This window comes from Salvelinus alpinus, chromosome 27, assembly GCF_045679555.1.
Source record: "Salvelinus alpinus chromosome 27, SLU_Salpinus.1, whole genome shotgun sequence".
Taxonomy (NCBI): Eukaryota; Metazoa; Chordata; class Actinopteri; order Salmoniformes; family Salmonidae; genus Salvelinus; species Salvelinus alpinus.
In genome coordinates this window covers 41,838,745-41,865,607 of record NC_092112.1, presented here as the reverse complement: position 1 = coordinate 41,865,607, position 26,863 = coordinate 41,838,745, and the positions used below count along the sequence as shown (strand labels likewise).

Here is a 26,863-nt window from a genome sequence, read left to right as displayed (position 1 = left end):
TCACTGATTCCTTCCAAACAACTCGTTGAATTTGCGATTTTGAACTTGTTGTGTAATGTTTATGTCCAATGGCCAATGAGCACCGATACGTTTTACTGATCATTTCTCTTCATTATTTCTCTTCATATGACAAGGATTAAAAAGGATTTGCCAGTAGATTGTCAACTTGATTCATGATGATGACTGCTAGCTAAGATTGTGAAAGTATGATGTTGACATGATCAGTCCAATCAAAGCTACTGTACATATAACATGATTTGATGTAATTTTATCTGTGGCCAATGACCCTGAGCCTTCTTGGATGGGCACTTCTATGGCAGCAGCCGAAGGGCTAAAATTTTCACTTGACAGTGACATGAGTCCCCATGAGTGACAAACATTGAGCCAATCACGGAGCAACACTCTGTATTTTCTGCTGGCTTGCCCCACCACCACAGAAAGCACTGGGCTAGGCTGAAACACCTGCATTTAGGAGCTGCCTTACTCAAGAAAACAAAAAAGAGACCATGTTTGTATGCGGCTTTATTAACTCAATGATATATATAATGATATATATAATATATATAATTTTTACATTGTTTGTAAACTGATATGTGACACGTATTAATACCAAAATAACATGCAAAACAGGCAAGCCCCGCCCCCCCCCAAAAAGTACAAATATTTGTGTTATTTATATATTTTAGGCAAAAAATGTGGGGCTCAAAACAGGTGGGGCTCTGCGCATACAGACACAGCTTGGCTGCATTGTAAACGCAAAGCGGCCATGGTGCGCTCTCATATGGGGTTCAGCCAGGACTGTTACTTTTTAATAGAATGAAAAAGTTAAAAAAAATTGATTTAACCAATTGATGTTGTGAAAAAAAGATGGCAAAAATGCAGAATGGTGTTAAATGCCTGTAAACAGCATGGGAAGACATTTTTTCTCTCACATATTTAATCATGTAGTATTAAGCCAAGTGGAGAGACGGGACAAAAGTAACACAGGGCGAAAGTAAAACGCCCATTTTCTCAGATAAGACAGAACCTAGAATGACATAGTGAAGTCAGCATGTTCCTCATGCAGAGGATGAGCTCCCTGCAAAAAAACAGCCAAGTCCGAGCATGTTTCGCCGAGTTATCACAACATTTTTTTTGAGCGATGTAAGTAAAAAGAACTGACCTGGAAGTGTTTTTCGGTTGTAGAGTTGTGTTTAGTTCTTTAAGGTTCCAAACATACAGTATGTCATTTTATTAACCCATCTAGTGACTAAATGACAGCATAGGTTTCAAGTATCATGCTAGCTAGTCTTGGGTGTTAGCCTGGGAAAATTTACAGGAGAGACGGGTGGGACGAAAGTAACACGATGTTAACTGGTGACCTGGAATAAAATAAAAGAACGTTTAAGCATATGCCATTGTCTCCTCTAGTTCATTTTACTTTTATAATGTTAGCAAAATATCAACAAGTGACAATGTTTGAAAATTATATTTGACATAATCAGAATTATGCCTCAATCAATTGACTTGATGGAGCAGCTTCCCACATAAGCTTTTCTTTTGTCGACAGGTTGGTTAGTGGTTAAAATATATATATCTTTTATGATTCTGAGGGTTAATTACCTTGTATTAAGCCATCGAAATGTGATAAGCCTGATGAGTTTGCTGTTTGTGAAGAGAATATAAAAGTTTAATCTATCAAGACACGTGGAGCGGGCATGGCAAAGACAGCTGGAGCGCACTTGATTGATAGGGCAAGGCATGAATAGTCAGTGAAAAGGGTGAGAAACATATCCTACTACCTTCCCATTAAAATGAGATGAGAAAATGATGGTTAATATAGCTATTATGTGACCCATTTTAATCTGATTGATATTGTAAGGCAAAAGAGTGTGGTTGCGCAACATTGCGATGTTGACGCATTGGTCCATTTTCATGAATTTCGAACCTATAGCATAAATTATTCAAATCAACACATACATTTAAGGATAGTTGATAGTACATTTGTGACTTGTTTCAGGAAACTGGGCGTATGTCGCACGTCACTACTTCACAGGATAGCCATTTGAATATAAATATAATTATTTTTGTATAGGTTTTTGGGCAGAAATGCCTTCTGGAACATGTGCACTTTCATGTGCCTTAATAACAAACTTGTATGCCATCTATAAATATGAATACAATTGTTAAACTACGAGCCTACCTGGTGTAGCAACGGAAACGGCGTGGATCAGAAAACCAATCAGTATCTGGTGTGACAACCATTTGCCTCATGCAGTGCGACACATATTCTTTGCATAGAGTTGATCAGGCTGTTGATTGTGGCCTGTGGAATGTTATCCCACTCCCCTTTAATGGCTGTGCGAAGTTGTTGGATATTGGTGGAAACTGGAACACGCTGTCATACACGTCTATCCAGAGCATACCAAACATGCTCGATGGGTGACATGTCTTACAGAGCATGTGAGCGGAGTTGAGCGGTCAGAAATCCCGTTCATCGCTCATGGAGTGGTGCTTGCGCTCCACTCCAGCGCAGCATTTCCTTACGGGAAAAAAAACTGCCACTCCAAATTCACTTCATTCATTAAAATCACAATTTAACCAACACCATCTATTTTTGTGAATACCTGGACTTACCATTTGGTTTTAAAGTATTGAAACCAAACCATATGGATTTGAATGAAAAGTATTTGAATACACTTGAAAAGGTGAACGTAAGCTTACGTTATTTCAAATAGGCTACATGTCATATTAAACAGCATAAAAACACTCTAAATAGGTCAGGAGCCAGACAGAAGGAAGAAGGAACAAAAAATAATGATTTAGGCTATATTATTTCAATTATTTCAAGGCTATAGCCTACAAAGAAATCCATTGTGAAGCATTTGCGAGTGTGCGACATGGTAGGGACATAAAGAGCTCAGCATTTGTGACCGACCAGCTCAATTTGGATTTATGTAGCAAAATTTGAAATTGTGTTTTTTACATTGGATAAAAGTAGAGATTAAGAGCTAGAAAATGATATATCATACACTACAGTTGAGGTACAATGGGAAAGTAATTCTGCTTTGAAAGTTGATAAACTTGTAATCTCACTTTTGAAAAATGGCCCTTGAATATTTTGGTAAACCTACTGGAGAGCTCTTCTTTGTCTACACCCATTCAGCATCGTTCACACCCTCTTAAGCCTTAGCCCCGCCCATCTCTAAGGATTCAGATGTGAGGCCATGTACTAAACCACCAAAGATTTCAAGACTAAGGCTGGTTTATACTACGGGTGTATTCGTTAATTCAATCTGGAGTGCCAGACTGTGCCCTGGGTGTTCGTAAACTCAGAACGTTGTCAGAATGTCTGTTCGTAAATTCAGAGCGTTTCGCTCTCGGAGTGTTCAGATTGCACACTGGACACTCTGCCCGAGGAGTAGGGTTGATCCGAGTGTTCTGACCTAACAGCAGCAGTCAAACTCCCGAGATAACTGGCTAACATTGGCTAGCTTGCTAGCTACTTCCAGACACATGAGAGAACAGCTAACTCTGACCCTTTTACTCGCCTTAGCAGAGCTGGTTAGAATGTTATGTTATCCAGAGCGTTGATGACTGTAACTGTGCTGCTGTCAACAATTTAATTACACTTTTTTGCTGACATTTACTGACACCGGCCATATTCAACGGGTGTTGAGCGTTTCTTAATTTCGTCAGATATTCTGCGCTATGGCACACTCAGAGGAGAGTGCTCTGAAATCGGAGTAGATAGCCAGTGCGAATTTACCAACTATGTCTATCGACAGTTGCCGCAGTGACATGATGAACATTCTATTGAAATGGTTACTTGCATAGTGGAGTATTTTGTTTAGACATGTAGCTATATAGCTAAACAATGAACCATAATCCCAACTCATAACATTACTACCCTGCATGAATCTGCAAGTAACTAACCAACCAGGTTCAATGTTAGCTAGCTAACATTAGGCTATAACTAGCAATGCAAATGGCTCTGAGATACGAATAATATTACTACACAGATCATATATGTAATGTTAGCTAGCAAGCCAGCCAGTTAACTAGCTACCTAACAGTAACTTTTAACTTGAAACGAAAACGGCTTCCTGACAAAATTAGGAACGTGTAATATCTGAAAATGTAGCTAGCTAGACTATCTCACCCATATACATGGATGGTCACTTCTCCCTCTCTGTCACGAATGCCATGGTTGCCCTTAGTTTGAAGATGTAACCCGGAGACAGGTGTTTTATACAGCCTTCTGTGTGTTCTCTTTTCGACTCATATTTGCAAACATAGGCCAGAATTTTCTCCATCTCCATACCTATCATATTCTAATTCCACCGGGCCCTGGACTGATTTCAAAACTCGGTCCTCCAGAAAGTGGAGAGCAACACTTCGATATCTTTAAAAAAAAACTGCGTTAGAATGGATTACCTACAAATACTGACCAGCTCATGTTATAGACAGAAGCGTGGCAGACCAATCCGAACTCATCTCTCGGCATGTCGAGCTCATCCATTATCTCAGCCAATCATGGCTAGCGGGAAGGTTCCTACTTTTTCCATGGCTAAACCAACTAGGCTCGTACTTTAACAATTTCATTTGTATTTACAGATGGCATACATGTTTGTTATTAATGCACATGAAAGTTCACATGTTCCAGAAGGCATTTCTGCCCAAAAACACATACAAAAATAATGGTATTTACTTTCAAATGGCTATCCTGTGAAGTAGTGACGAAACGAGTCACATTTTGTTGTAGTAAATCATTATAGTTTATAAATTGTGCATTATAGACTGTGACTTACTTTGAATAAATACAAATTAAACAAAAAATGACTAAGTACCTTTGAATTCATTTTTAGAATTCATTGTTAGAAACACGAGTTTGGCTTCAGGCTCATGCGGTGGTGCCTGGAGAGCAGGCCGGCAGCAGAGAATAACCTCTCCACACTTGCAAAGCCACTGGGGATCCATTTGGCCATTCTTGCCAGGCTGGGCAGAGATGCAGAGTTCGTTTTTTTATTTTTTATATTGGTAGGCCTAAAGGATTTTCGGCAAAATATGCAAGGACTATTGGGCCAAAATCAATTATGGCCTATTGTATAGACAATAGAACAAAAATGAAAGAAACGTTTAAGAGATATTATTTTTAGTTCATAAATACTTTGCTACAATGACACACTTAGTTATCTACCCACCTCATTCCTTATTTTAGCATGTGCATGTAGTAAGTACACCATCATCATCGCTCCTTCAAAACTTGAGACATCTGTGGCATTGTGTTGTGTGACAAAACTGCTAGTTTTAGAGTGGCCTTTTATTGTCCCCAGCACAAGGTGCACCTGTGTAATGACCATTCCGTTTAATCAGCTTCTTGATATGCCACACCTGTCAGGTGGATGGATTATCTTGGCAAAGGATACATGCTCACTAACAGGGATTTAAACAAATTTGTGAACAAAATTTGAGAGAAATAAGCTTTTTTGCGCATTTTATTTTAGCTCATTTATCATGGAACCAACATGTTGCTTTTTCATTTTTGTTCAATATAATTGAGCTACTCATGAGCTACTCATTGACAGCCCACAAACTACCAGATATGCAGTTTTCTGCAAAGTTGCAAACTTTGGTAGGCTGATGGAAGGCAACTGTAAGTCAGCGGGAGAACCTCAATTGAATACTCCTCGTGCCCTCTCTCCTTCTAAAAATCCATTGGATGAGAAAGCCAGAGGTCCTTCCCTACTGACCTTCTCCTCCAATGGGTTTTTAGGAGGCGAGGAGAGAGGACACAAGCAATTTAAATTCTACCAGATGCTGTGATACAGTGAAGCCTAATCAGACATGCCCGTGCTCATCATACCTCTGACAGGTAAAGTGAAATGACAAAATGAGTTTGTGGTGCACACCTCTCAAATGATATATAACAACACCCTGAGAGCATCAGACATGAAACAACGATACAACAGCACAACCAAAATGTATTTTGCAGGTGCCTATTAATTTTAAACACCAGTGGTGCAACTAGAGCTTTCTAACTGCACTGAACCAAAACAGTGGCGTCGGGAGGGAAGCAAAACTTTCCAGCTGGCAAAACCATTAATCTTGAGGCGACAGGGGGAGGGGGTGCAACATGTCATCTGTTAATTATTATATAACATATAATATGGATCTAATATGGATCTATTTTAATACAGACTAGCTCAAAACATGACTAATTATTGAAAATGACAAATTGCCCAATGGATCATTATACTACACTGCTCAAAAAAATAAAGGGAACACTTAAACAACACAATGTAACTCCAAGTCAATCACACTTCTGTGAAATCAAACTGTCCACTTAGGAAGCAACACTGATTGACAATAAATGTCACATGCTGTTGTGCAAATGGAATAGACAAAAGGTGGAAATTATAGGTAATTAGCAAGACACCCCCAATAAAGGAGTGATTCTGCAGGTGGTGACCACAGACCACTTCTCAGTTCCTATGCTTCCTGGCTGATGTTTTGGTCACTTTTGAATGCTGGCGGTGCTTTCACTCTAGTGGTAGCATGAGACGGAGTCTATAACCCACACAAGTGGCTCAGGTAGTGCAGCTCATCCAGGATGGCACATCAATGCGAGCTGTGGCAAGAAGGTTTGCTGTGTCTGTCAGCGTAGTGTCCAGAGCATGGAGGCGCTACCAGGAGACAGGCCAGTACATCAGGAGACGTGGAGGAGGCCGTAGGAGGGCAACAACCCAGCAGCAGGACCGCTACCTCCGCCTTTGTGCAAGGAGGAGCTCTGCCAGAGCCCTGCAAAATGACCTCCAGCAGGCCACAAACGGTCAGAAACAGACTCCATGAGGGTGGTATGAGGTCAGAAACAGACTCCATGAGGGTGGTATGAGGGCCCGACGTCCACAGGTGGGGGTTGTGCTTACAGCCCAACACCGTGCAGGACGTTTGGCATTTGCCAGAGAACACCAAGATTGGCAAATTCGCCACTGGCGCCCTGTGCTCTTCACAGATGAAAGCAGGTTCACACTGAGCACATGAGCACATGTGACAGACGTGACAGAGTCTGGAGACGCCGTGGAGAACGTTCTGCTGCCTGCAACATCCTCCAGCATGACCGGTTTGGCGGTGGGTCAGTCATGGTGTGGGGTGGCATTTCTTTGTGGGGCCCTCCATGTGCTCGCCAGAGGTAGCCTGACTGCCATTAGGTACTGAGATGAGATCCTCAGAGCCCTTGTGAGACCATATGCTGACACATGCACATTTGTGGCCTGCTGGAGGTCATTTTGCAGGGCTCTGGCAGTGCTCCTCCTTGCACAAAGGCGGAGGTAGCGGTCCTGCTGCTGGGTTGTTGCCCTCCTACGGCCTCCTTCACGTCTCCTGATGTACTGGCCTGTCTCCTGCTTGCGCCTCCATGCTCTGGACACTATGCTGACAGACACAGCAAACCTTCTTGCCACAGCTCGCATTGATGTGCCATCCTAGATGAGCTGCACTACCTGAGCCACTTGTGTGGGTTGTAGACTCCGTCTCATGCTACCACTAGAGTGAGAGCACCGCCAGCATTCAAAAATGACCAAAACATCAGCCAGGAAGCATAGGAACTGAGAAGTGGTCTGTGGTCACCACCTGCAGAATCACTCCTTTATTGGGGGTGTCTTGCTAATTGCCTATAATTTCCACCTTTTGTCTATTCCATTTGCACAACAGCATGTGACATTTATTGTCAATCAGTGTTGCTTCCTAAGTGGACAGTTTGATTTCACAGAAGTGTGATTGACTTAAACAACATTGTGTTGTTTAAGTGTTCCCTTTATTACCAAAATACACTGCTCAAAAAAATTAAGTGGGGGTATAAAAACATACGTTTGCTCCCCTATTTTGAATGTGGGGATGCATCTGCTCCATCTGCCCCATTGCTCAGGCGCCTATGTGAGTGTGCATATACAGTGGGGAGAACAAGTATTTGATACACTGACAATTTTGCAGGTTTTCCTACTTACAAAGCATGTAGAGGTCTGTAATTTTTATCATAGGTACACTTCAACTGTGAGAGAAGGAATCTAAAACAAAAATCCAGAAAATCACATTGTATGATTTTTAAGTAATTAATTTGCATTTTATTGCATGACATAAGTATTTGATACATCAGAAAAGCAGAACTGAATATTTGGTACAGAAACCTTAGTTTGCAATTACAGAGATCATACGTTTCCTGTAGTTCTTGACCAGGTTTGCACACACTGCAGCAGGGATTTTGGCCCACTCCTCCATACAGACCTTCTCCAGATCCTTCAGGTTTCGGGGCTGTCGCTGGGCAATACGGACTTTCGGCTCCCTCCAAAGATTTTCTATTGGGTTCAGGTCTGGAGACTGGCTAGGCCACTCCAGGACCTTGAGATGCTTCTTACGGAGCCACTCCTTAGTTGCCCTGGCTGTGTGTTTCGGGTTGTTGTCATGCTGGAAGACCCAGCCACGACCCATCTTCAATGCTCTTACTGAGGGAAGGAGGTTGTTGGTCAAGATCTCGCGATACATGGCCCCATCCATCCTCCCCTCAATACGGTGCAGTCGTCCTGTCCCCTTTGCAGAAAAGCATCCCCAAAGAATGATGTTTCCACCTCCATGCTTCACGGTTGGGATGGTGTTCTTGGGGTTGTACTCATCCTTCTATTCCTCCAAACACGGCGAGTGGAGTTTAGAGCAAAAAGCTCTATTTTTGTCTCATCAGACCACATGACCTTCTCCCATTCCTCCTCTGGATCATCCAGATGGTCATTGGCAAACTTCAGACGGGCCTGGACATGCGCTGGCTTGAGCAGGGGGACCTTGCGTGCGCTGCAGGATTTTAATCCATGACGGCGTAGTGTGTTACTAATGGTTTTCTTTGAGACTGTGGTCCCAGCTCTCTTCAGGTCATTGACCAGGTCCTGCTGTGTAGTTCTGGGCTGATCCCTCACATTCCTCATGATCATTGATGCCCCACGAGGTGAGATCTTGCATGGAGCCCCAGACCGAGGGTGATTGACCGTCATCTTGAACTTCTTCCATTTTCTAATAATTGTGCCAACAGTTGTTGCCTTCTCACCAAGCTGCTTGGCTATTTTCCTGTAGCCCATCCCAGCCTTGTACAGGTCTACAATTTATCCCTGATGTCCTTACACAGCTCTCTGGTCTTGGCCATTGTGGAGAGGTTGGAGTCTGTTTGATTGAGTGTGTGGACAGGTGTCTTTTATACAGGTAACGAGTTCAAACAGGTGCAGTTAATACAGGTAATGAGTGGAGAACAGGAGGGCTTCTTAAAGAAAAACTAACAGGTCTGTGAGAGCCGGAATTCTTACTGGTTGGTAGGTGATCAAATACTTATGTCATGCAATAAAATGCAAATTAATTACTTAAAAATCATACAATGTGATTTTCTAGATTTTTGTTTTAGATTCCGTCTCTCACAGTTGAAGTGTACCTATGATAAAAATGACAGACCTCTACATGCTTTGTAAGTAGGAAAACCTGCAAAATCGGCAGTGTATCAAATACTTGTTCTCCCCACTGTATGTGTGTCCTGACAGTGCACCTATAGAGGATGGGACTCATTTTAAACCCTTCCCTTCAAAGGAACATTGGATGGCTGTGGGAGGGCGAGAGGTATGGAGTGGATAGAGAAAGAGAAAGAAAGAGAGAGGGATGAGATCCATTGAGGCTGCTGTAATGTTCTGTTACACACATAATGTAAGTGCACAGAAGCACATACACGATTACACATTCAGTGCAGTCTGGTCTGAATGAGGCTATTAAGACAAGGCAAATAGACAGAACTACCACAAAACCGATCACAGACAATCCAGACACAACATACAAACACCGAAACACAAAACATAAGAATCAACCACCAGAAGACCCCCAATCAAACACAAACAGACATCCTCCACACAATCCCACCCACACATACCTACCCCCACACAATCCTCCAGACTCATACCATTACCCACTACTCACATTGTACGATGAGCTCCACCACAGCTTCCCTGGGCTTCACATTAAACCCGTTGAACTGGCTGGTCTGGCAGCGGTAGGAGCCGGTCATCTCTCTGGACACGTTGACGATCCGCAGCACCCCGTCGTAGCTCTCAGCCTGCAGGCTCCCATCCGGCATGGGCACCTCTTTATCGGCCCGAGACCACAGGATAATGGGCTTGGGCTTCCCTGAAACCAGACACTCGAGCTCCACCGTGTCACCCTCCCGAACCACCAGGGGGCTCTTACCCCGTGGCACTGTCAGGTTGGGGGGAACTAAGAAAGAGAAAAACAGAGGAGGGACTGATATGGGGCTCTAGAAAGTCGGTTGGCGGGGTAAGGGGGAATGGTCGACAGGGGGAGAGGGGGAGGGATGGGAAAGCGAATGAGCATCCATGTTGCAATGGATTTGATGGAGTTTGAGTTGAGTGCTCGGCCACATACACACATCGCTAGTATGAGTTGAGTTGAGTCTCGGCCACACACACTGCTATTATGGAGAACCATGCCACGGAGAGAGTTGGAGTGCTGGCTGTTAGCTTGGATTAAAGTAGGTAGGGAACAGTATGAACATTCACCAAACATGGTGATCAGCAGAGAAAGGGTTAAATGTAAGTAAGCAATGGTAAAACAATGGACAATGCAATGAAGAGCTGACGCACAAACAGACGTCATGAACGAAGGTCAAAGAGGGGAATCAATAACTAAAATGCATCAGAAATCTGATAGATTTGCTCCCAATAAAATCAGACTTAAGGAGTCAGGTCTTGTCCTCTCTAAACATGAGGCCAAAGAGGGGAACTTCAACCACAAATCTATACCAATGAGACCTTCTCTCAGTCATTATCACCACCATGACCATCACCATGACTATCAACATCATCATAAATCATTCAGTTTAGTTTTCCAGGTAAGCCAGGTGAACACAACTTCTCGTAATAAGTACTGACCTATCTCTAAAGGTAGACTCAGTGAAATTACATTGTCATGAGCAGCACCGCAGATATACTGTCTGCAAGACGTCGGTCTCAAACAGCCACACACAATATCTGTGCATGTGCACGGGTTCGCTTCACGCAGTTCACACCAAAACCAGGGGTTGAAACCAAAATTATTTTCCAATCACTTCGTTCTGAACAGAACCATAATTTTTTTCATTCCCTTCCACTGTTCCAACCAGAAAAGTTCTGAACCGGTTTGAGCCCCAAAAAAGTACCGGTTTATATTGTTCCTTTCTGTTCCTTTTTAAACTTCTAAAATATATATATTTTTTTACATTTCGCTCAACATTTAATTACTTCATCAATCAATGTGGATAGAGCAGCTTGCTGTGGAGTGGGTAAGCGATATAATCTGTATTAGAAAGTTTTTAAGAGCAAGTTGTATTTTGCAGTAACAGCATGTTTAATCGTAATGAAAGACAAATACACACACTGTGCTCACAGTCACAGTGTAGGGTGCGAGGGTGAGGAGAGAGCGAGAGGACGGAGGAAGCTTGCCCTGAAGGGCTGGGCATCTTGTTATAACATGCATTAGGCCCACAGAATTATACCTACGAAGGAGCAGCTTCTATGGAGGAACGTTGAATCTCTTTGAACTTCCAAGTTGGTTTAACGTTGGACCAGAGCAAACATTAGCGAGCTAGCTAGCTAACAGATCAGAACTAAACTCAGGAAAAAAAAGAAATGTCCCTTTTTCAGGACCCTGTCTTTCAAAGATAATTCGTAAAAATCCAAATAACTTCACAGATCTTCATTGTAAAGGGTTTAATTCTCAATAGGGGGGGCGCTGTTTTCACTTTGTAAAAAATCGTTCCCAAATTAAACTGCCTCGTACTCAATTCTTGCTCGTACAATATGCATATTATTATTACTATTGGATAGAAAACACTCTCTAGTTTCTAAAACCGTTTGAATTATATCTGTGAGTAAAACAGAACTCATTTTGCAGCAAACTTCCTGTCAGGAAGTGAGAAATCTGAAATCGAGGGCTCTGTTCCAGGGTCAGTTTATTAATTTGCATGGAATCTATGGGTCTACATGCACTGCATACGCCTTCCACTAGATGTCAGTAGGCAGTGAGAGTTGGAATGGGGTGTCTAGCTAGATCTGAGGCCGAACAAGACGTCTTGGAACGGAGGGTCTGGTCTTTTCACCGTTTGGCCTGACGCAAGAGGGACCTCTGCATTACGTTCAGAAATGCTTTCGTTTTAGAATTTAGATAATCCGGCTCTGATTTTATTTGATATATGTGTTAAAAACATCATAAGGTAGTTATTTACACCGAGTTATATCAGTATATTGCGATTTTCGGTATTTCCTTTGTTATGCGTTATTGTGAGTTGGACACTTCCGTGCCGAATGGCCATCTTTGTTAGCTAAATCGACAGATGAAGACGACATTCTACAACCAAACAACGATTATTCTGGAAAAAGGACACCTTGTACAAGATTCTGATGGAAGCTCATCAAATAGTAGGAACGATTTATGATATTATTTCGTATTTCTGTCGAAAATGTTTAGACTATATTCCGCCCAGATTTCGGGCGCTGTCTCGCTATAACGTAAGCTGTATGTCGTAATAAGGTTATTTAAAAAAATCTAACACAGCGGTTGCATTAAGAACTAGTGTATCTTTCATTTGCTGTCCAACCTGTATTTTTTAGTAAAGTATATGATTAGTTATTTGATTAGATGATGTGAGTGTCAGAAATATATCCAGATTATTTTGTGCTGTTTGGCTAGTATTCACATTGTTCAACCACGAATTGTACCGCTAAATATGCACATTTTCGAACAAACCATATACAGTGGGGAGAACAAGTATTTGATACACTGCCGATTTTGCAGGTTTTCCTACTTACAAAGCATGTAGAGGTCTGTCATTTTTATCATAGGTACACTTCAACTGTGAGAGACGGAATCTAAAACAAAAATCCAGAAAATCACATTGTATGATTTTTAAATAATTAATTTGCATTTTATTGCATGACATAAGTATTTGATCACCTACCAACCAGTAAGAATTCCGGCTCTCACAGACCTGTTAGTTTTTCTTTAAGAAGCCCTCCTGTTCTCCACTCATTACCTGTATTAACTGCACCTGTTTGAACTCGTTACCTGTATAAAAGACACCTGTCCACACACTCAATCAAACAGATTCCAACCTCTCCACAATAGCCAAGACCAGAGAGCTGTGTAAGGACATCAGGGATAAAATTGTAGACCTGCACAAGGCTGGGATGGGCTACAGGACAATAGGCAAGCAGCTTGGTGAGAAGGAAACAACTGTTGGCGCAATTATTAGAAAATGGAAGAAGTTCAAGATGACGGTCAATCACCCTCGGTCTGGGGCTCCATGCAAGATTTCACCTCGTGGGGCATCAATGATCATGAGGAAGGTGAGGGATCAGCCCAGAACTACACGGCAGGACCTGGTCAATGACCTGAAGAGAGCTGGGACCACAGTCTCAAAGAAAACCATTAGTAACACACTACGCCGTCATGGATTAAAATCCTGCAGCGCACGCAAGGTCCCCCTGCTTAAGCCAGTGCATGTCCAGGCCCGTCTGAAGTTTGCCAATGACCATCTGGATGATCCAGAGGAGGAATGGGAGAAGGTCATGTGGTCTGATGAGACAAAAATAGAGCTTTTTGGTCTAACTCCACTCGCCGTGTTTGGAGGAAGAAGAAGTATGAGTACAACCCCAAGAACGCCATCCCAACCGTGAAGCATGGAGGTGGAAACATCATTCTTTGGGGATGCTTTTCTGCAAAGGGGACAGGACGACTGCACCGTATTGAGGGGAGGATGGATGGGGCCATGTATCGCGAGATCTTGGCCAACAACCTCCTTCCCTCAGTAAGAGCATTGAAGATGGGTCGTGGCTGGGTCTTCCAGCATGACAACGACACGAAGCACACAGCCATGGCAACTAAGGAGTGGCTCCGTAAGAAGCATCTCAAGGTCCTGGAGTGGCCTAGCCAGTCTCCAGACCTGAACCCAATAGAAAATCTTTGGAGGGAGCTGAAAGACCGTATTGCCCAGCGACAGCCCCGAAACCTGAAGGATCTGGAGAAGATCTGTAGGGAGGAGTGGGCCAAAATCCCTGCTGCAGTGTGTGCAAACCTAGTCAAGAACTACAGGAAACGTATGATCTCTGTAATTGCAAACAAAGGTTTCTGTACCAAATATTAAGTTCTGCTTTTCTGATGTATCAAATACTTATGTCATGCAATAAAATGCAAATTAATTACTTAAAAATCATACAATGTGATTTTCTGGATTTTTGTTTTAGATTCCGTCTCTCATAGTTGAAGTGTACCTATGATAAAAATTACAGACCTCTACATGCTTTGTAAGTAGGAAAACCTGCAAAATCGGCAGTGTATCAAATACTTGTTCTCCCCACTGTATGTATTGTGTAATATGATGTTATAGGACTGTCATCTGATGAAGTTTGAGAAGGTTAGTGAAAAAAAGTATATCTTTTGCTGGTTTATTCGCTATCGCTAACGTGCCTTGAATGAATGCGGCTGTGTGGTAGGCTATTGTAGTAAGCTAATATAATGCTATATTGTGTTTTCGCTGTAAAACACTTAAAAAATCTGAAATATTGGCTGGATTCACAAGATGTTTGTCTTTCATTTGCTGTACACCGTGTATTTTTCATAAATGTTTTATGATGAGTATTTAGGTATTTCACGTTGGTTTCTGTAGTTATTCTAGCTGCTTTGGTGAGACTACTGCAATGTAAAACTATGATTTATACCTGAAATATGCACATTTTTCGAACAAAACATATGCTATACAATAAATATGTTATCAGACTGTCATCTGATGAAGTTGTTTCTTGGTTAGTGACTATTTATATCTTTATTTGGTCGAATTTGTGATAGCTACCTATGCAGGAAAAAAATGGTGAAAATATGCGGTTGGGTCTTTTGCTATCGTGGTTAGCTAATAGAAATACATATTGTGTTTTCCCTGTAAAACATTAAAAAAATCGGAAATGATGGCTGGATTCACAAGATGTGTATCTTTCATCTGGTGTCTTGGACTTGTGATTTCATGATATTTAGATGCTAGTATTTACTTGTGGCGCTATGCTAGGCTATGTTAGTCAGCTTTTTTACTGATGAGGGTGCTCCCGGATCCGGGATTGTGACCAAGTAGAAGTTAAACACTGATTCCCATGCTTGTTCAATGAACCATAATCAATTAATGAACATGCACCTGTGGAACGGTCGTTAAGACACTAAGAGCTTACAGACAGTAGGCAATTAAGGTGACAGTTATGAAAACCTAGGACACTAAAGAGGCCTTTCTACTGACTCTGAAAAACACCAAAAGAAAGATGCCCAGGGTCCCTGCTCATCTGCGTGATCGTGCCTTAGGCATGCTGCAAGGAGGCATGAGGACTGCAGATGTGGCCAGGGCAATAAATTGCAATGTCCGTACTGTGAGACACCTAAGACAGCGCTACAGGGAGACAGGACGGACAGTTGATCGTCCTCGTAGTAGCAGACCACGTGTAACAACACCTGCACAGGATCGGTACATCCGAACATCACACCTGCGGGACAGGTACAGAATGGCAACAACAACTGCCCCGAGTTACACCAGGAATGCACAATCCCTCCATCAGTGCTCAGACTGTCCGTAATAGGCTGAGAGATGCTGGACTGAGGGCTTTTAGGCCTGTTGTAAGGCAGGTCCTCACCAGACATCACCGGTAACAACATCGGTTATGGGCACATACCCATCGTCGCTGGACCAGACAGGACTGGAAAAAAGTGCTCTTCACTGATGAGTCGCGGTATTTTCTCACCAGGTGTGATAGACGGATTCCCATTTATCGTCGAAGGAATGAGCATTACACCGAAGCCTGTACTCTGGAGCGGGTTCAGTTTGGAGGTGGAGGGTCCGTCAGGGTCTGGGGCGGTGTGCCACAGCATCATCGGACTGAGTTTGTTGTCATTGCAGGCAATCTCAATACTGTGCGTTAAAGGGAAGACATCGTCCTCCCTCATGTGGCTCATCCTGACATGACTCTCCAGCATGACAATGCCACCAGCCATAATGCTCGTTCTGTGAGTGATTTCCTGCAAGACAGGAATGTCAGTGTTCTGCCATGGCCAGCGAAGAGCCCGGATCTCAATATCATTGAGCATGTCTGGGACCTGTTGGATCGGAGGGTGAGGGCTAGGGCCATTCCCCCCAGAAATGTCCGGGAATTTGCAGGTGCCCTGGTGGAAGAGTGGGGTAACATCTCACAGCAAGAACTGACAAATCTGGTGCAGTCCATGAGGAGGAGATGCACTGCAGTACTTAATGCAGCTGGTGGCCACACCAGATACTGACTGTTACTTTTGATTTTGTTCCCCCTTTGTTCAGGGACACATTATTCCCTTTCTGCTAGTCACATGTCTGTGGAACTTGTTCAGTTTATGACTCAGTTGTAGAATCTTGTTATGTTCATACAATTACTTACACATGTTAAGTTTGAAAATAAACACAGTTGACATTGAGAGGGTGTTTCTTTTTTTGCTGAGTTTAGAATTAAAAACCTATCTTACCTTTTTGCAGTTAATAAATTCAATGTGAAACGTGGTAGCTATAGTATCTTTAACTAGGATTGAAAAAGTACATTCATTCTTCTCTAATAAACATCTCACCTTAATTTATGAATTACACTTGTAATGTCGTCAGTAGGCTACCATAACCTATGCTTCAGATGGGAAGGGCAGGTAGCCTACACACACACACACACACACACACGCACACCCAGTGTCAAAGATTCCCAGCTGGCAAGCAGATGCTGGAATATGTTTCTGAGTGACAGAGTGAGGGCTTTGCATAGGCGCTTTGTTGCAATTTTTGCAGAATGTAAAAGAACGTTATTAACCAGTTCCTATGCTTTTAAAATAACCGTTCTGTTCTGGAACAGTATAGATCACTTTTGTTTTCGGCTCGGGTTCTGTTCCTCAAATAATTTTGTTATTTATTTTCAGTTATTTTCCCTTAACTGGTTTCAACCCTTGACGAAAACAGCAGAGAAGTTGAACCTCGTGCGTCAAGTTGTTGGCCCGGAAATTGACCCATTATGCTGTTTACTTTCTGCATCTATGTCATATCGCTGAGTCTACCTTTAAGCACAACAACAACAAATCTAGATCAAACAAGACCCAGAAAATCGGATCCCCACAAACAGTTAAGGCTTCTCCTAAACTCTGAGGATACAAACCATTCAACAAAAAGTTATTCCTGAACTCTCTACATCCGGTGATGGATGCAGAACCATTAGTAGGGTCAAACAACAAAGTTTGTCCCTATAAATATGTAGTTAGAGGGGAAGTCGAAGGGCCAGTAGTGAGTGGACAATGAAGAAACAGGGGCAGGGTTCAGAGTAAAAGGATACATTCCTACCGAGAGGTCTCCAATGATTCCCCTGTGTGTGTTTGTGTGTATTTGTGTTTGTGTTGTGTGTACGTACTGTACATACATGCGTGCAATTGTGTCCTGGGGCTGAGGATAAAATACATTGGCACTGGCAGGTTGGATCAACGGGGAAATCTAGTGGGCTGGACACAGTACACTTGTTAAATTAGAAAACCTGCCTATAAAACACAGCCTCTTTGTGTGTGTGTGTGTGTGTGTGTGTGTGTGTGTGTGTGTGTGTGTGTGTGTGTGTGTGTGTGTGTGTGTGTGTGTGTGTGTGTGTGTGTGTGTGTGTGTGTGTGTGTGTGTGTGTGTGTGTGTGTGTGTGTGTGCGTGTGCGTGTGCGTGTGCGCGCGCTTGGGTGAGTAAGTGCGAGCGTGCGTTCATGTTTGTATGTGTGTGAGCCCTGATGCCTATCGCGGTGCTTTCTTCTCCCAAGAAACTCCACACTGAACATCACTGAAAGGTTTGTGGTCTGGCCATATGAGTGTCACCACGGCAAATGAGATTCTCCACAGGCATGATGATTGTCATTTCACAAACAGGGGCTCACAGCAGCCTCCTCCATCATCGAAAGAGGTTTTATTTTCATGGTTAGACTTACAGACTATTTTACAACAATAAAATATGATCTCTTAGAAGAGGATTTCATTAAGCTGACGTACAATATGCAGTTCATTAGGTACAAGTCAACCGCAATAGAGTGGGTACAGTTGGTTGAATCGACAGATAAAATAGAAACTAAATACAGTGACTCACTCAGCCCTACATTCAGTGAGTCAGTGTGGAAAAGCAATCCCACAGCTACCAACTGACCCACGGCAACCACAACACAAACAGGTACAGGGCTGCCCCGCTCATTAGGCAGGATTAGGCGTCCGCAGATTGGCGAGGGCTCCGCCTAATCCTGCCTAATGAGCGGGCCAGCCCTGTACCTGTTTGTGTTGTGGTTGCCGTGGGTCAGTTGGTAGCTATGGGATTGGTTTTCCACACTGACTCACTGAAGGTAGGGCTGAGTGAGTCACTGTATTTTGATAAACTGAGCAAGACGCATCTGCAACAAGACATAAAACCTAATTAAATTCTGCCCCAAAACAATGACAATTTCTCTCAACCAGTGGCGTATTTGCTTTTTAGGTAGAGCTGATGCTGACCTATGATAAGCAGTGCCCACTTTGTCAAAGGCAGCGACGCAACATATTTACCTTGTCCATTCCCAGCACGCCTCTCGAGGAGGCTGTCGGAGAGACGCCTCGCTGCGGCACTCCACCAACATTCAGTATTATTTAAAAAAATCTAACATAAATCATGTGTAGTAGCAGATATACAGGGCATTTGGAAAGTATTCAGACCCCTTAACGTTTTCCACATGTTGTTACGTTACAACCGTATTCTAAAATTGATTAAATAAATACAAATTATCATCAATCTACACACAATACCCCACAATGACAATGCAAAAACAGGTTTTTAGAGTGTTTGCAAATTTTCCAAAAACCTGAATACTTATATAAATGTGATATTTCCCTCATTAAAAAAAAAAAAAAACAGTTTTTGCTTTGTCATTATGGGTTATTATGTGTAGATTGGTGAATAAACAATACAAACATTTCTACATTTTAGAATAAGGCTGTAATGTAACAAAATGTGGAAAAATTGAAGGGGTCTGAATACTTTCTGAATGCACTGATAGGATATTATAGAAAGAGTATGTGGCCTTTTCTGTAGCCTGGAGATGGAAAATGTTTACATCAAGCAGGTTTCTCCAATCAAATAGCCTGACGTAAATGGCGTCCAATCAAATAAAACTATGCTGACATGTTAACAAACGACATATCCTAAAAACAGGACAGGTCAAAGTAAAATGGACAACATGGTATGGACAATCAGGCTACTCACAACCTGTGACCAGGAGTTTTAATCCGTGGGCTAAATTGTCATGATCTGTGGTTTCAAGTTTGTATCCTTAAAATGTTTTATGAGCTGATCATAGCGAAAAAGAAAATACTTCTACATTTCCCGCTGTGTAAACACATTGCAATTAGGCTCAGGATAACTCCTTCTGAGTGGCTGATATTCAGAGCACAAAAAGCCTAATTTAATCAGGAATCAGGGCTAAAAAAGACAATGCAATGCCGGTTTCACAAAAGGTGGGCCTACCACATGGATGGGCATTCATAAAATTATTTTGCGGGCCGACATGGTAGGCTACACCCAGTAAGCACAGACCAACACCTACCACATAGATGGGCATTACTAAAATGTAATTTCAGACGACACTGTAGGCCAGGGATCTCCAGTCCTCTGGGGCCTGATTGGTGTCACACTTTTTCCCCCAACACATCTGACACCAATAATCAACTAATCATGATCTTCAGTTTAGAATGCAATTCGTTTCATCAGCTGTGTTGACTAGGGATGGGGAATAAGTGTGACACCACTCCGGTCCGAGGACTGGAGTTTCCCTGCTGTAGGCTGTACCTGAGTAAGCACGGACCGAAGCTGATGCCTTTTGGACATATTTTTTTGGTGTAGTCTGGACCGGCATGATTTCCACGTCCATGGAGAAAATAATTGGTCCACTCTGGACCAAATCTGAACCAGACATATACGTCTATGTTCGGTTGGACCAGCCTTGATTTGGCCCAAATATAGACTACTATAAATGACATATTTTCAGCTTTCATTCAGAACCGAAAATGAGGCTGATTTCAACATCCGGAAAATGTGTATTTTCAATATACGGAAAATACACATTTTCAACGTTCGGGAAATAACCTACTTTCAACTTTCATTCAGAACTGAAAGTGAACCTGATTTCCATGTCTGGAAATACGTCTTTACACCTTTCATTCAGAACCTAAATTGAACCTAATTTCAACGTCTGGAAAAATACATATTTTAGAAGTCTTTTCAATGAAATATTCTTGTAGGGGTTCTCCCCTAGGGTGGCAGAATGGCCAGGACTAGCCCTGAACAGGTAACTGAAGGTATCATGAGTCAATGTGAATATGCCATCCAGGATTCCTTTATCAGGCGCAGTGAGCCGGACTGAAGGCCTAGAGCAGATCAACAAACAGTTCACATCACATCAGCAACGTCTGCAGTGGCAGCCATGACAGTTCACTACAGTCACCAGATAACATGGTCACTGGGATGATCAGAACCTCTCACTTCCTGTTAGTCCTGACGAGAGAGGGATGGACGGATGGACGGTTGAACTAAGGACAATGTGGCGTCAATGAGTCAAACATTTATTCTAGGGTCAAAATTGACTAAAAGTGTAAATAGGATAATTCTGGTCATGATGTCAGTCCCGTCTAAAACGGAGTTTGGAACCTAAGTGCGTTACAACGAGTAAATGAAGGTTGTGTTTGGATGTCAACAAATCATGCCCCCTTTTGCCAAGCTCAACATGCAAATCACCCTTCCGCCCAGTTCGCTTCCCTTCATTGAATGGGGCTCCGTTGATTCATCGCCCCCCAACCAACGTGTTCAAAGGATCAGAGACCTTTTAAACTGAAAATTCCTTTACGAATTGACATAAAACGCATGCGTCCAGCAGGATGCTCAACTAACAACTATGGTTTGCATGCCATGCTGAAGGACCCTATTAAGCGGGAATAGGTGGTTGTAATTCGCTGGTCCCCAGTGGTGGTGAGTATACCGGGTAGCTAGACCATAGACTGTTGGTTATGTATCTGGTTATGTGTATTTTGATAATCTTTATCACTATCATCGCTAGCATAGATGATGTTAGATAGCTAGCTACCATCTAGCTACTAGCTGGCTAACGTTAGCCTACCTCAATACAACTCGGATTTGGCTTAGAAACACAATAACTTTTGAAAAGGAGGTTAATAATTAGTAGGAAATCCTTTTATCATGATTGTGAAGACACCAGATTGACTTTAGATGCAGTATAACCAAAAATGCTTTTAAACTAACCCAAGATAGACCAGAGCCTGTCATTTCCAATGGGAACAAATGAATCATAGTGGGCAGAAAAAGCAAAGAGGTGGGCAGAGCCAATAACGAGCTAGTGAGATCCTATTGGCACGTTCTAGCATTTATTAGCATATTTACGTTAAGGAACGTGTGCAACAACTCAATTCGCCCTTGCACTCCTTCTAAACAATGCATTGTTTTGAAACTTTGTGTAAAGTCTAAAACGCAGTCCACTCTGTTTGTTAAAAGATTCTAGTTTTGGAAACTGTATGGAGATCAAATGCTTCATCAATGAGAAAATATGCAGAATGTCGGCCAAAATCCATATTGCTCCATCTTCTTCCACTGGGATTCCTCTCATCACCATATTTGGTAGTGAGTGGAAACACCAACTGGATGCTTCACATTTACACATCCAGTGAAATATCTGGCTCATTGTTCTATCTGTGGTATAACTTTAGCACAGCTAACTAAGATTGAGGGGACCACCGTATTTTAGCTGGCTAACATTAGGATTGCTGGTTATTTTTGACAAACTTTGCTAGTAACAGTAATGGCAACATTGACATCGCTCTACTCATAATATGGCAAAGTTGTTTCCTATGAATTATTTACATTTTAGCAGACGCTCTTATTCAGAGTGACTTACAGAAGTGAGTGCATACACTTTTATACTGGTTCCCCCCGTGGGAATCAAACCCACAACCCTGGCATTGCCAGTGCCATACTCTACCAACTGAGTTTACATGGGACTGTTTGCCTATTTTAGCAATGTCATCATATTTCCATGCCACTCTAAGTTAGAGTAATTAGACAAAACAGTCACGAGCCGCCGAGGTGAAAACCATGTCTAGGGCACAAATAAATATTGGATGCAGCTATGGTGGTAATAGCTAACTCACGCCTGACTATAACAGTGTACTAACTAGCAGCCCCAAACTCAAGCCAACCCAGGGCCATAGCGAAACACGGCACAGTTTGTTGCATAGTGTAACGGTTTCACCGGCCTGAATCGAATCCAATCTGTGGCCAGTCAGTCTACATCTGTAAAGCATAGAATTAGCTTCCAAACGAGCTAGAATCAGCTTCCAAATGATTTCTTGAGCTATGTTTATAATTAAGGGATGATGGCAATCGTTGATCATGTTTTTCTGTTCGACAAAGTGCACAGTTGGGTGCCAGACTGATCCCCTGACCATTAACGGATACCGTGACCTACCAGAAGGAGCAAAGGTGGGTATCAAACATGTCCAGCAATGTGATTGCAATGGTTTAGCGACATCCCCAAATAATTTCATGCACTGTTCACTTGCTATTTTCACAGCTTGTCAGGCAAGACCTCTGAATAAAAATGTGTCATGCGACACAAGTACCCTTGTGACACCTCCTCCGTTGTTGCCAGTCTCCCTGGACTCCTATGAAACAAAATGCCATTAACCACTTGGCTGTGTATTATATCACCCTGTCACAGTCCCTCCCAGTCAAAACTACCTCATAAGATTGCCTGCTGTAGTTGTTCGAGAGATGTCCAGTTTGCAGCTGAACATGCAGCATAAAGTTGACCCGCAAAGTGGCTCTCATCAGCATCATGCAGACATACCCTCACTGTGAGCATTCCTATAAATGGAACATGGAGCATGTTGGCAAGTATCCGGCCAGAAACCTTCACCTGTCAGCGGCAGCTTTCACAGGCTCATCATTTGTACCAATTCAGAAGGTAACCCACTTCCTTACTTTAATACATTTGATAACCCAATTGTGAAACACAATTTATATGTAAACTGACATTATTTGTTTCCTAATTTCCACTTTTTAGATGCATACTGTATCATTTCCGGGGCGTAATATAACCTGGTGCAACCAGACTGATCTCTGTGTTCACCGTTCTATTTCACTACACATTTTATGGTATCTGAAGTGAAATATAAAGGTGAATGCAGCGATCATGTAGGTTCCACCAGGCTAATCATAACCACCATTGATAATGTAATTAGTGCCCTGTGTGTGTGTGTTTGTGTGGCACCGACCAGTAACTTTGATAAGGGGCCAGGAGCTGATCTACACTGCTATGACCATCAATGGGGTTCTGGCAAAGACCTCACCTCAAGCCTCACCTCTTGCCTTGCTCAGAATTATAACAGAATTAGGTAGGTTAAGTCTGACCTCTTCAAACTTCAACATAGTACCTGTTTGTGTGTCAGATATGACCTATCTTAAAGGACATTGGCAATATAACTATGTGTGTATGTGTTCACAGAAACATGTATGGAGCCAGAACATGGAGACTTGCAAGATGATGTGATGAAGTCCAGACTGACAGAGGGGCTTGGTACTGATGTCTCTGAATGGAGAGAGACCTGGCACTCAGTATAACATTTTTACTAGACACAACTTTTACTTGTATTGTATTTCTTTGATGTTATTGAATTGACTGGTATCGGTCAATATGGGGAGGGAGAAACCCTGTGTATTCTGCACCAGGACCAGGGAACTTCTGTTGTATACGGGACAACACACAGGAAGGTATGATCACTCTGACATGTTTGCCAAGGTAGCCCCATTACCAACATACAAAATGCTGATAGGCACAGTATCCATATCAACTGGGAATAACAATGAAAGATGAAATGTTATATTAGCAGAACACTGCTCCTATGGTATTACATAAAGGGTTGTTGATTCTACATTTACATTTACATTTACATTTAAGTCATTTAGCAGACGCTCTTATCCAGAGCGACTTACAAATTGGTGCATTCACCTTATGATATCCAGTGGAACAACCACTTTACAATAGTGCATCTAACTCTTTTAAGGGGGGGGGGGGGTTAGAAGGATTACTTTATCCTATCCTAGGTATTCCTTAAAGAGGTGGGGTTTCAGGTGTCTCCGGAAGGTGGTGATTGACTCCGCTGACCTGGCGTCGTGAGGGAGTTTGTTCCACCATTGGGGTGCCAGAGCAGCGAACAGTTTTGACTGGGCTGAGCGGGAACTGTACTTCCTCAGAGGTAGGGAGGCGAGCAGGCCAGAGGTGGATGAACGCAGTGCCCTTGTTTGGGTGTAGGGCCTGATCAGAGCCTGAAGGTACGGAGGTGCCGTTCCCCTCACAGCTCCGTAGGCAAGCACCATGGTCTTGTAACGGATGCGAGCTTCAACTGGAAGCCAGTGGAGAGAGCGGAGGAGCGGGGTGACGTGAGAGAACTTGGGAAAGTTGAACACCAGACGGGCTGCGGCATTCTGGATGAGTTGTAGGGGTTTAATGGCACAGGCAGGGAGCCCAGCCAACAGCGAGTTGCAGTAATCCAGACGGGAGATGACAAGTGCCTGGATTAGGACCTGCGCCGCTTCCTGCGTGAGGCAGGGTCGTACTCTGCGAATGTTGTAGAGCATGAACCTACAGGAACGGGTCACCGCCTTGATGTTAGTTGAGAACGACAGGGTGTTGTCCAGGATCACGCCAAGGTTCTTAGCACTCTGGGAGGAGGACACAATGGAGTTGTCAACCGTGATGGCGAGATCATGGAACGGGCAGTCCTTCCCCGGGAGGAAGAGCAGCTCCGTCTTGCCGAGGTTCAGCTTGAGGTGGTGATCCGTCATCCACACTGATATGTCTGCCAGACATGCAGAGATGCGATTCACCACCTGGTTATCAGAGGGGGGAAAGGAGAAGATTAATTGTGTGTCGTCTGCATAGCAATGATAGGAGAGCCCATGTGAGGATATGACAGAGCCAAGTGACTTGGTGTATAGCGAGAATAGGAGAGGGCCTAGAACAGAGCCCTGGGGGACACCAGTGGTGAGAGCACGTGGTGCGGAGACAGATTCTCGCCACGCCACCTGGTAGGAGCGACCTGTCAGGTAGGACGCAATCCAAGCGTGGGCCGCGCCGGAGATGCCCAGCTCGGAGAGGGTGGAGAGGAGGATCTGATGGTTCACAGTATCAAAGGCAGCCGATAGGTCTAGAAGGATGAGAGCAGAGGAGAGAGAGTTAGCTTTAGCAGTGCGGAGCGCCTCCGTGACACAGAGAAGAGCAGTCTCAGTTGAATGACTAGTCTTGAAACCTGACTGATTTGGATCAAGAAGGTCATTCTGAGAGAGATAGCAGGAGAGCTGGCCAAGGACGGCACGTTCAAGAGTTTTGGAGAGAAAAGAAAGAAGGGATACTGGTCTGTAGTTGTTGACATCGGAGGGATCGAGTGTAGGTTTTTTCAGAAGGGGTGCAACTCTCGCTCTCTTGAAGACGGAAGGGACGTAGCCAGCGGTCAAGGATGAGTTGATGAGCGAGGTGAGGTAAGGGAGAAGGTCTCCGGAAATGGTCTGGAGAAGAGAGGAGGGGATAGGGTCAAGCGGGCAGGTTGTTGGGCGGCCGGCCGTCACAAGACGCGAGATTTCATCTGGAGAGAGAGGGGAGAAAGAGGTCAAAGCACAGGGTAGGGCAGTGTGAGCAGAACCAGCGGTGTCGTTTGACTTAGCAAACGAGGATCGGATGTCGTCGACCTTCTTTTCAAAATGGTTGACGAAGTCATCAGCAGAGAGGGAGGAGGGGGAGGAGGATTCAGGAGGGAGGAGAAGGTGGCAAAGAGCTTCCTAGGGTTAGAGGCAGATGCTTGGAATTTAGAGTGGTAGAAATTGGCTTTAGCAGCAGAGACAGAAGAGGAGAATGTAGAGAGGAGGGAGTGAAAGGATGCCAGGTCCGCAGGGAGGCGAGTTTTCCTCCATTTCCGCTCGGCTGCCCGGAGCCCTGTTCTGTGAGCTCGCAATGAGTCGTCGAGCCACGGAGCAGGAGGGGAGGACCGAGCCGGCCTGGAGGATAGGGGACATACATTTACATTTTACATTTAAGTCATTTAGCTGACGCTCTTATCCAGAGCGACTTACAAATTGGAAAGTTCATACATATTCATCCTGGTCCCCCCGTGGGGAATGAACCCACAACCCTGGCGTTGCAAGCGCCATGCTCTACCAACTGAGCCACACGGGACCATAGAGAGTCAAAGGATGCAGAAAGGGAGGAGAGGAGGGTTGAGGAGGCAGAATCAGGAGATAGGTTGGAGAAGGTTTGAGCAGAGGGAAGAGATGATAGGATGGAAGAGGAGAGAGTAGCGGGGGAGAGAGAGCGAAGGTTGGGACGGCGCGATACCATCCGAGTAGGGGCAGTGTGGGAAGTGTTGGATGAGAGCGAGAGGGAAAAGGATACAAGGTAGTGGTCGGAGACTTGGAGGGGAGTTGCAATGAGATTAGTGGAAGAACAGCATCTAGTAAAGATGAGGTCAAGCGTATTGCCTGCCTTGTGAGTAGGGGGGGAAGGTGAGAGGGTGAGGTCAAAAGAGGAGAGGAGTGGAAAGAAGGAGGCAGAGAGGAATGAGTCAAAGGTAGACGTGGGGAGGTTAAAGTCACCCAGAACTGTGAGAGGTGAGCCATCCTCAGGAAAGGAACTTATCAGGGCGTCAAGCTCATTGATGAACTCTCCAAGGGAAC

At 43.6% G+C, this 26,863-nt stretch overlaps 1 protein-coding gene and 1 non-coding gene across 5 annotated transcripts in view; both read right to left on the bottom strand.

Moving 5' to 3' along the window:
• LOC139556583 (MAM domain-containing glycosylphosphatidylinositol anchor protein 2-like) overlaps positions 1-26,863 on the bottom strand; it is a 362,908-nt gene that overhangs the window by 117,528 nt on the left and 218,517 nt on the right. For 2 of the 4 annotated variants that reach the window (XM_071370710.1, XM_071370711.1), the window contains exon 9: positions 9,979-10,299. In XM_071370710.1, the coding sequence (XP_071226811.1) occupies positions 9,979-10,299 (321 nt within the window). The remainder of the gene's footprint in view (positions 1-9,978; positions 10,300-26,863) is intronic. The other 2 variants (XM_071370712.1, XM_071370713.1) reach the window with 1 other exon arrangement.
• On the bottom strand, positions 22,064-22,137 carry trnaa-ggc (transfer RNA alanine (anticodon GGC)). Its single transcript has one exon. It is a non-coding gene; the product is annotated as a tRNA-Ala (tRNA).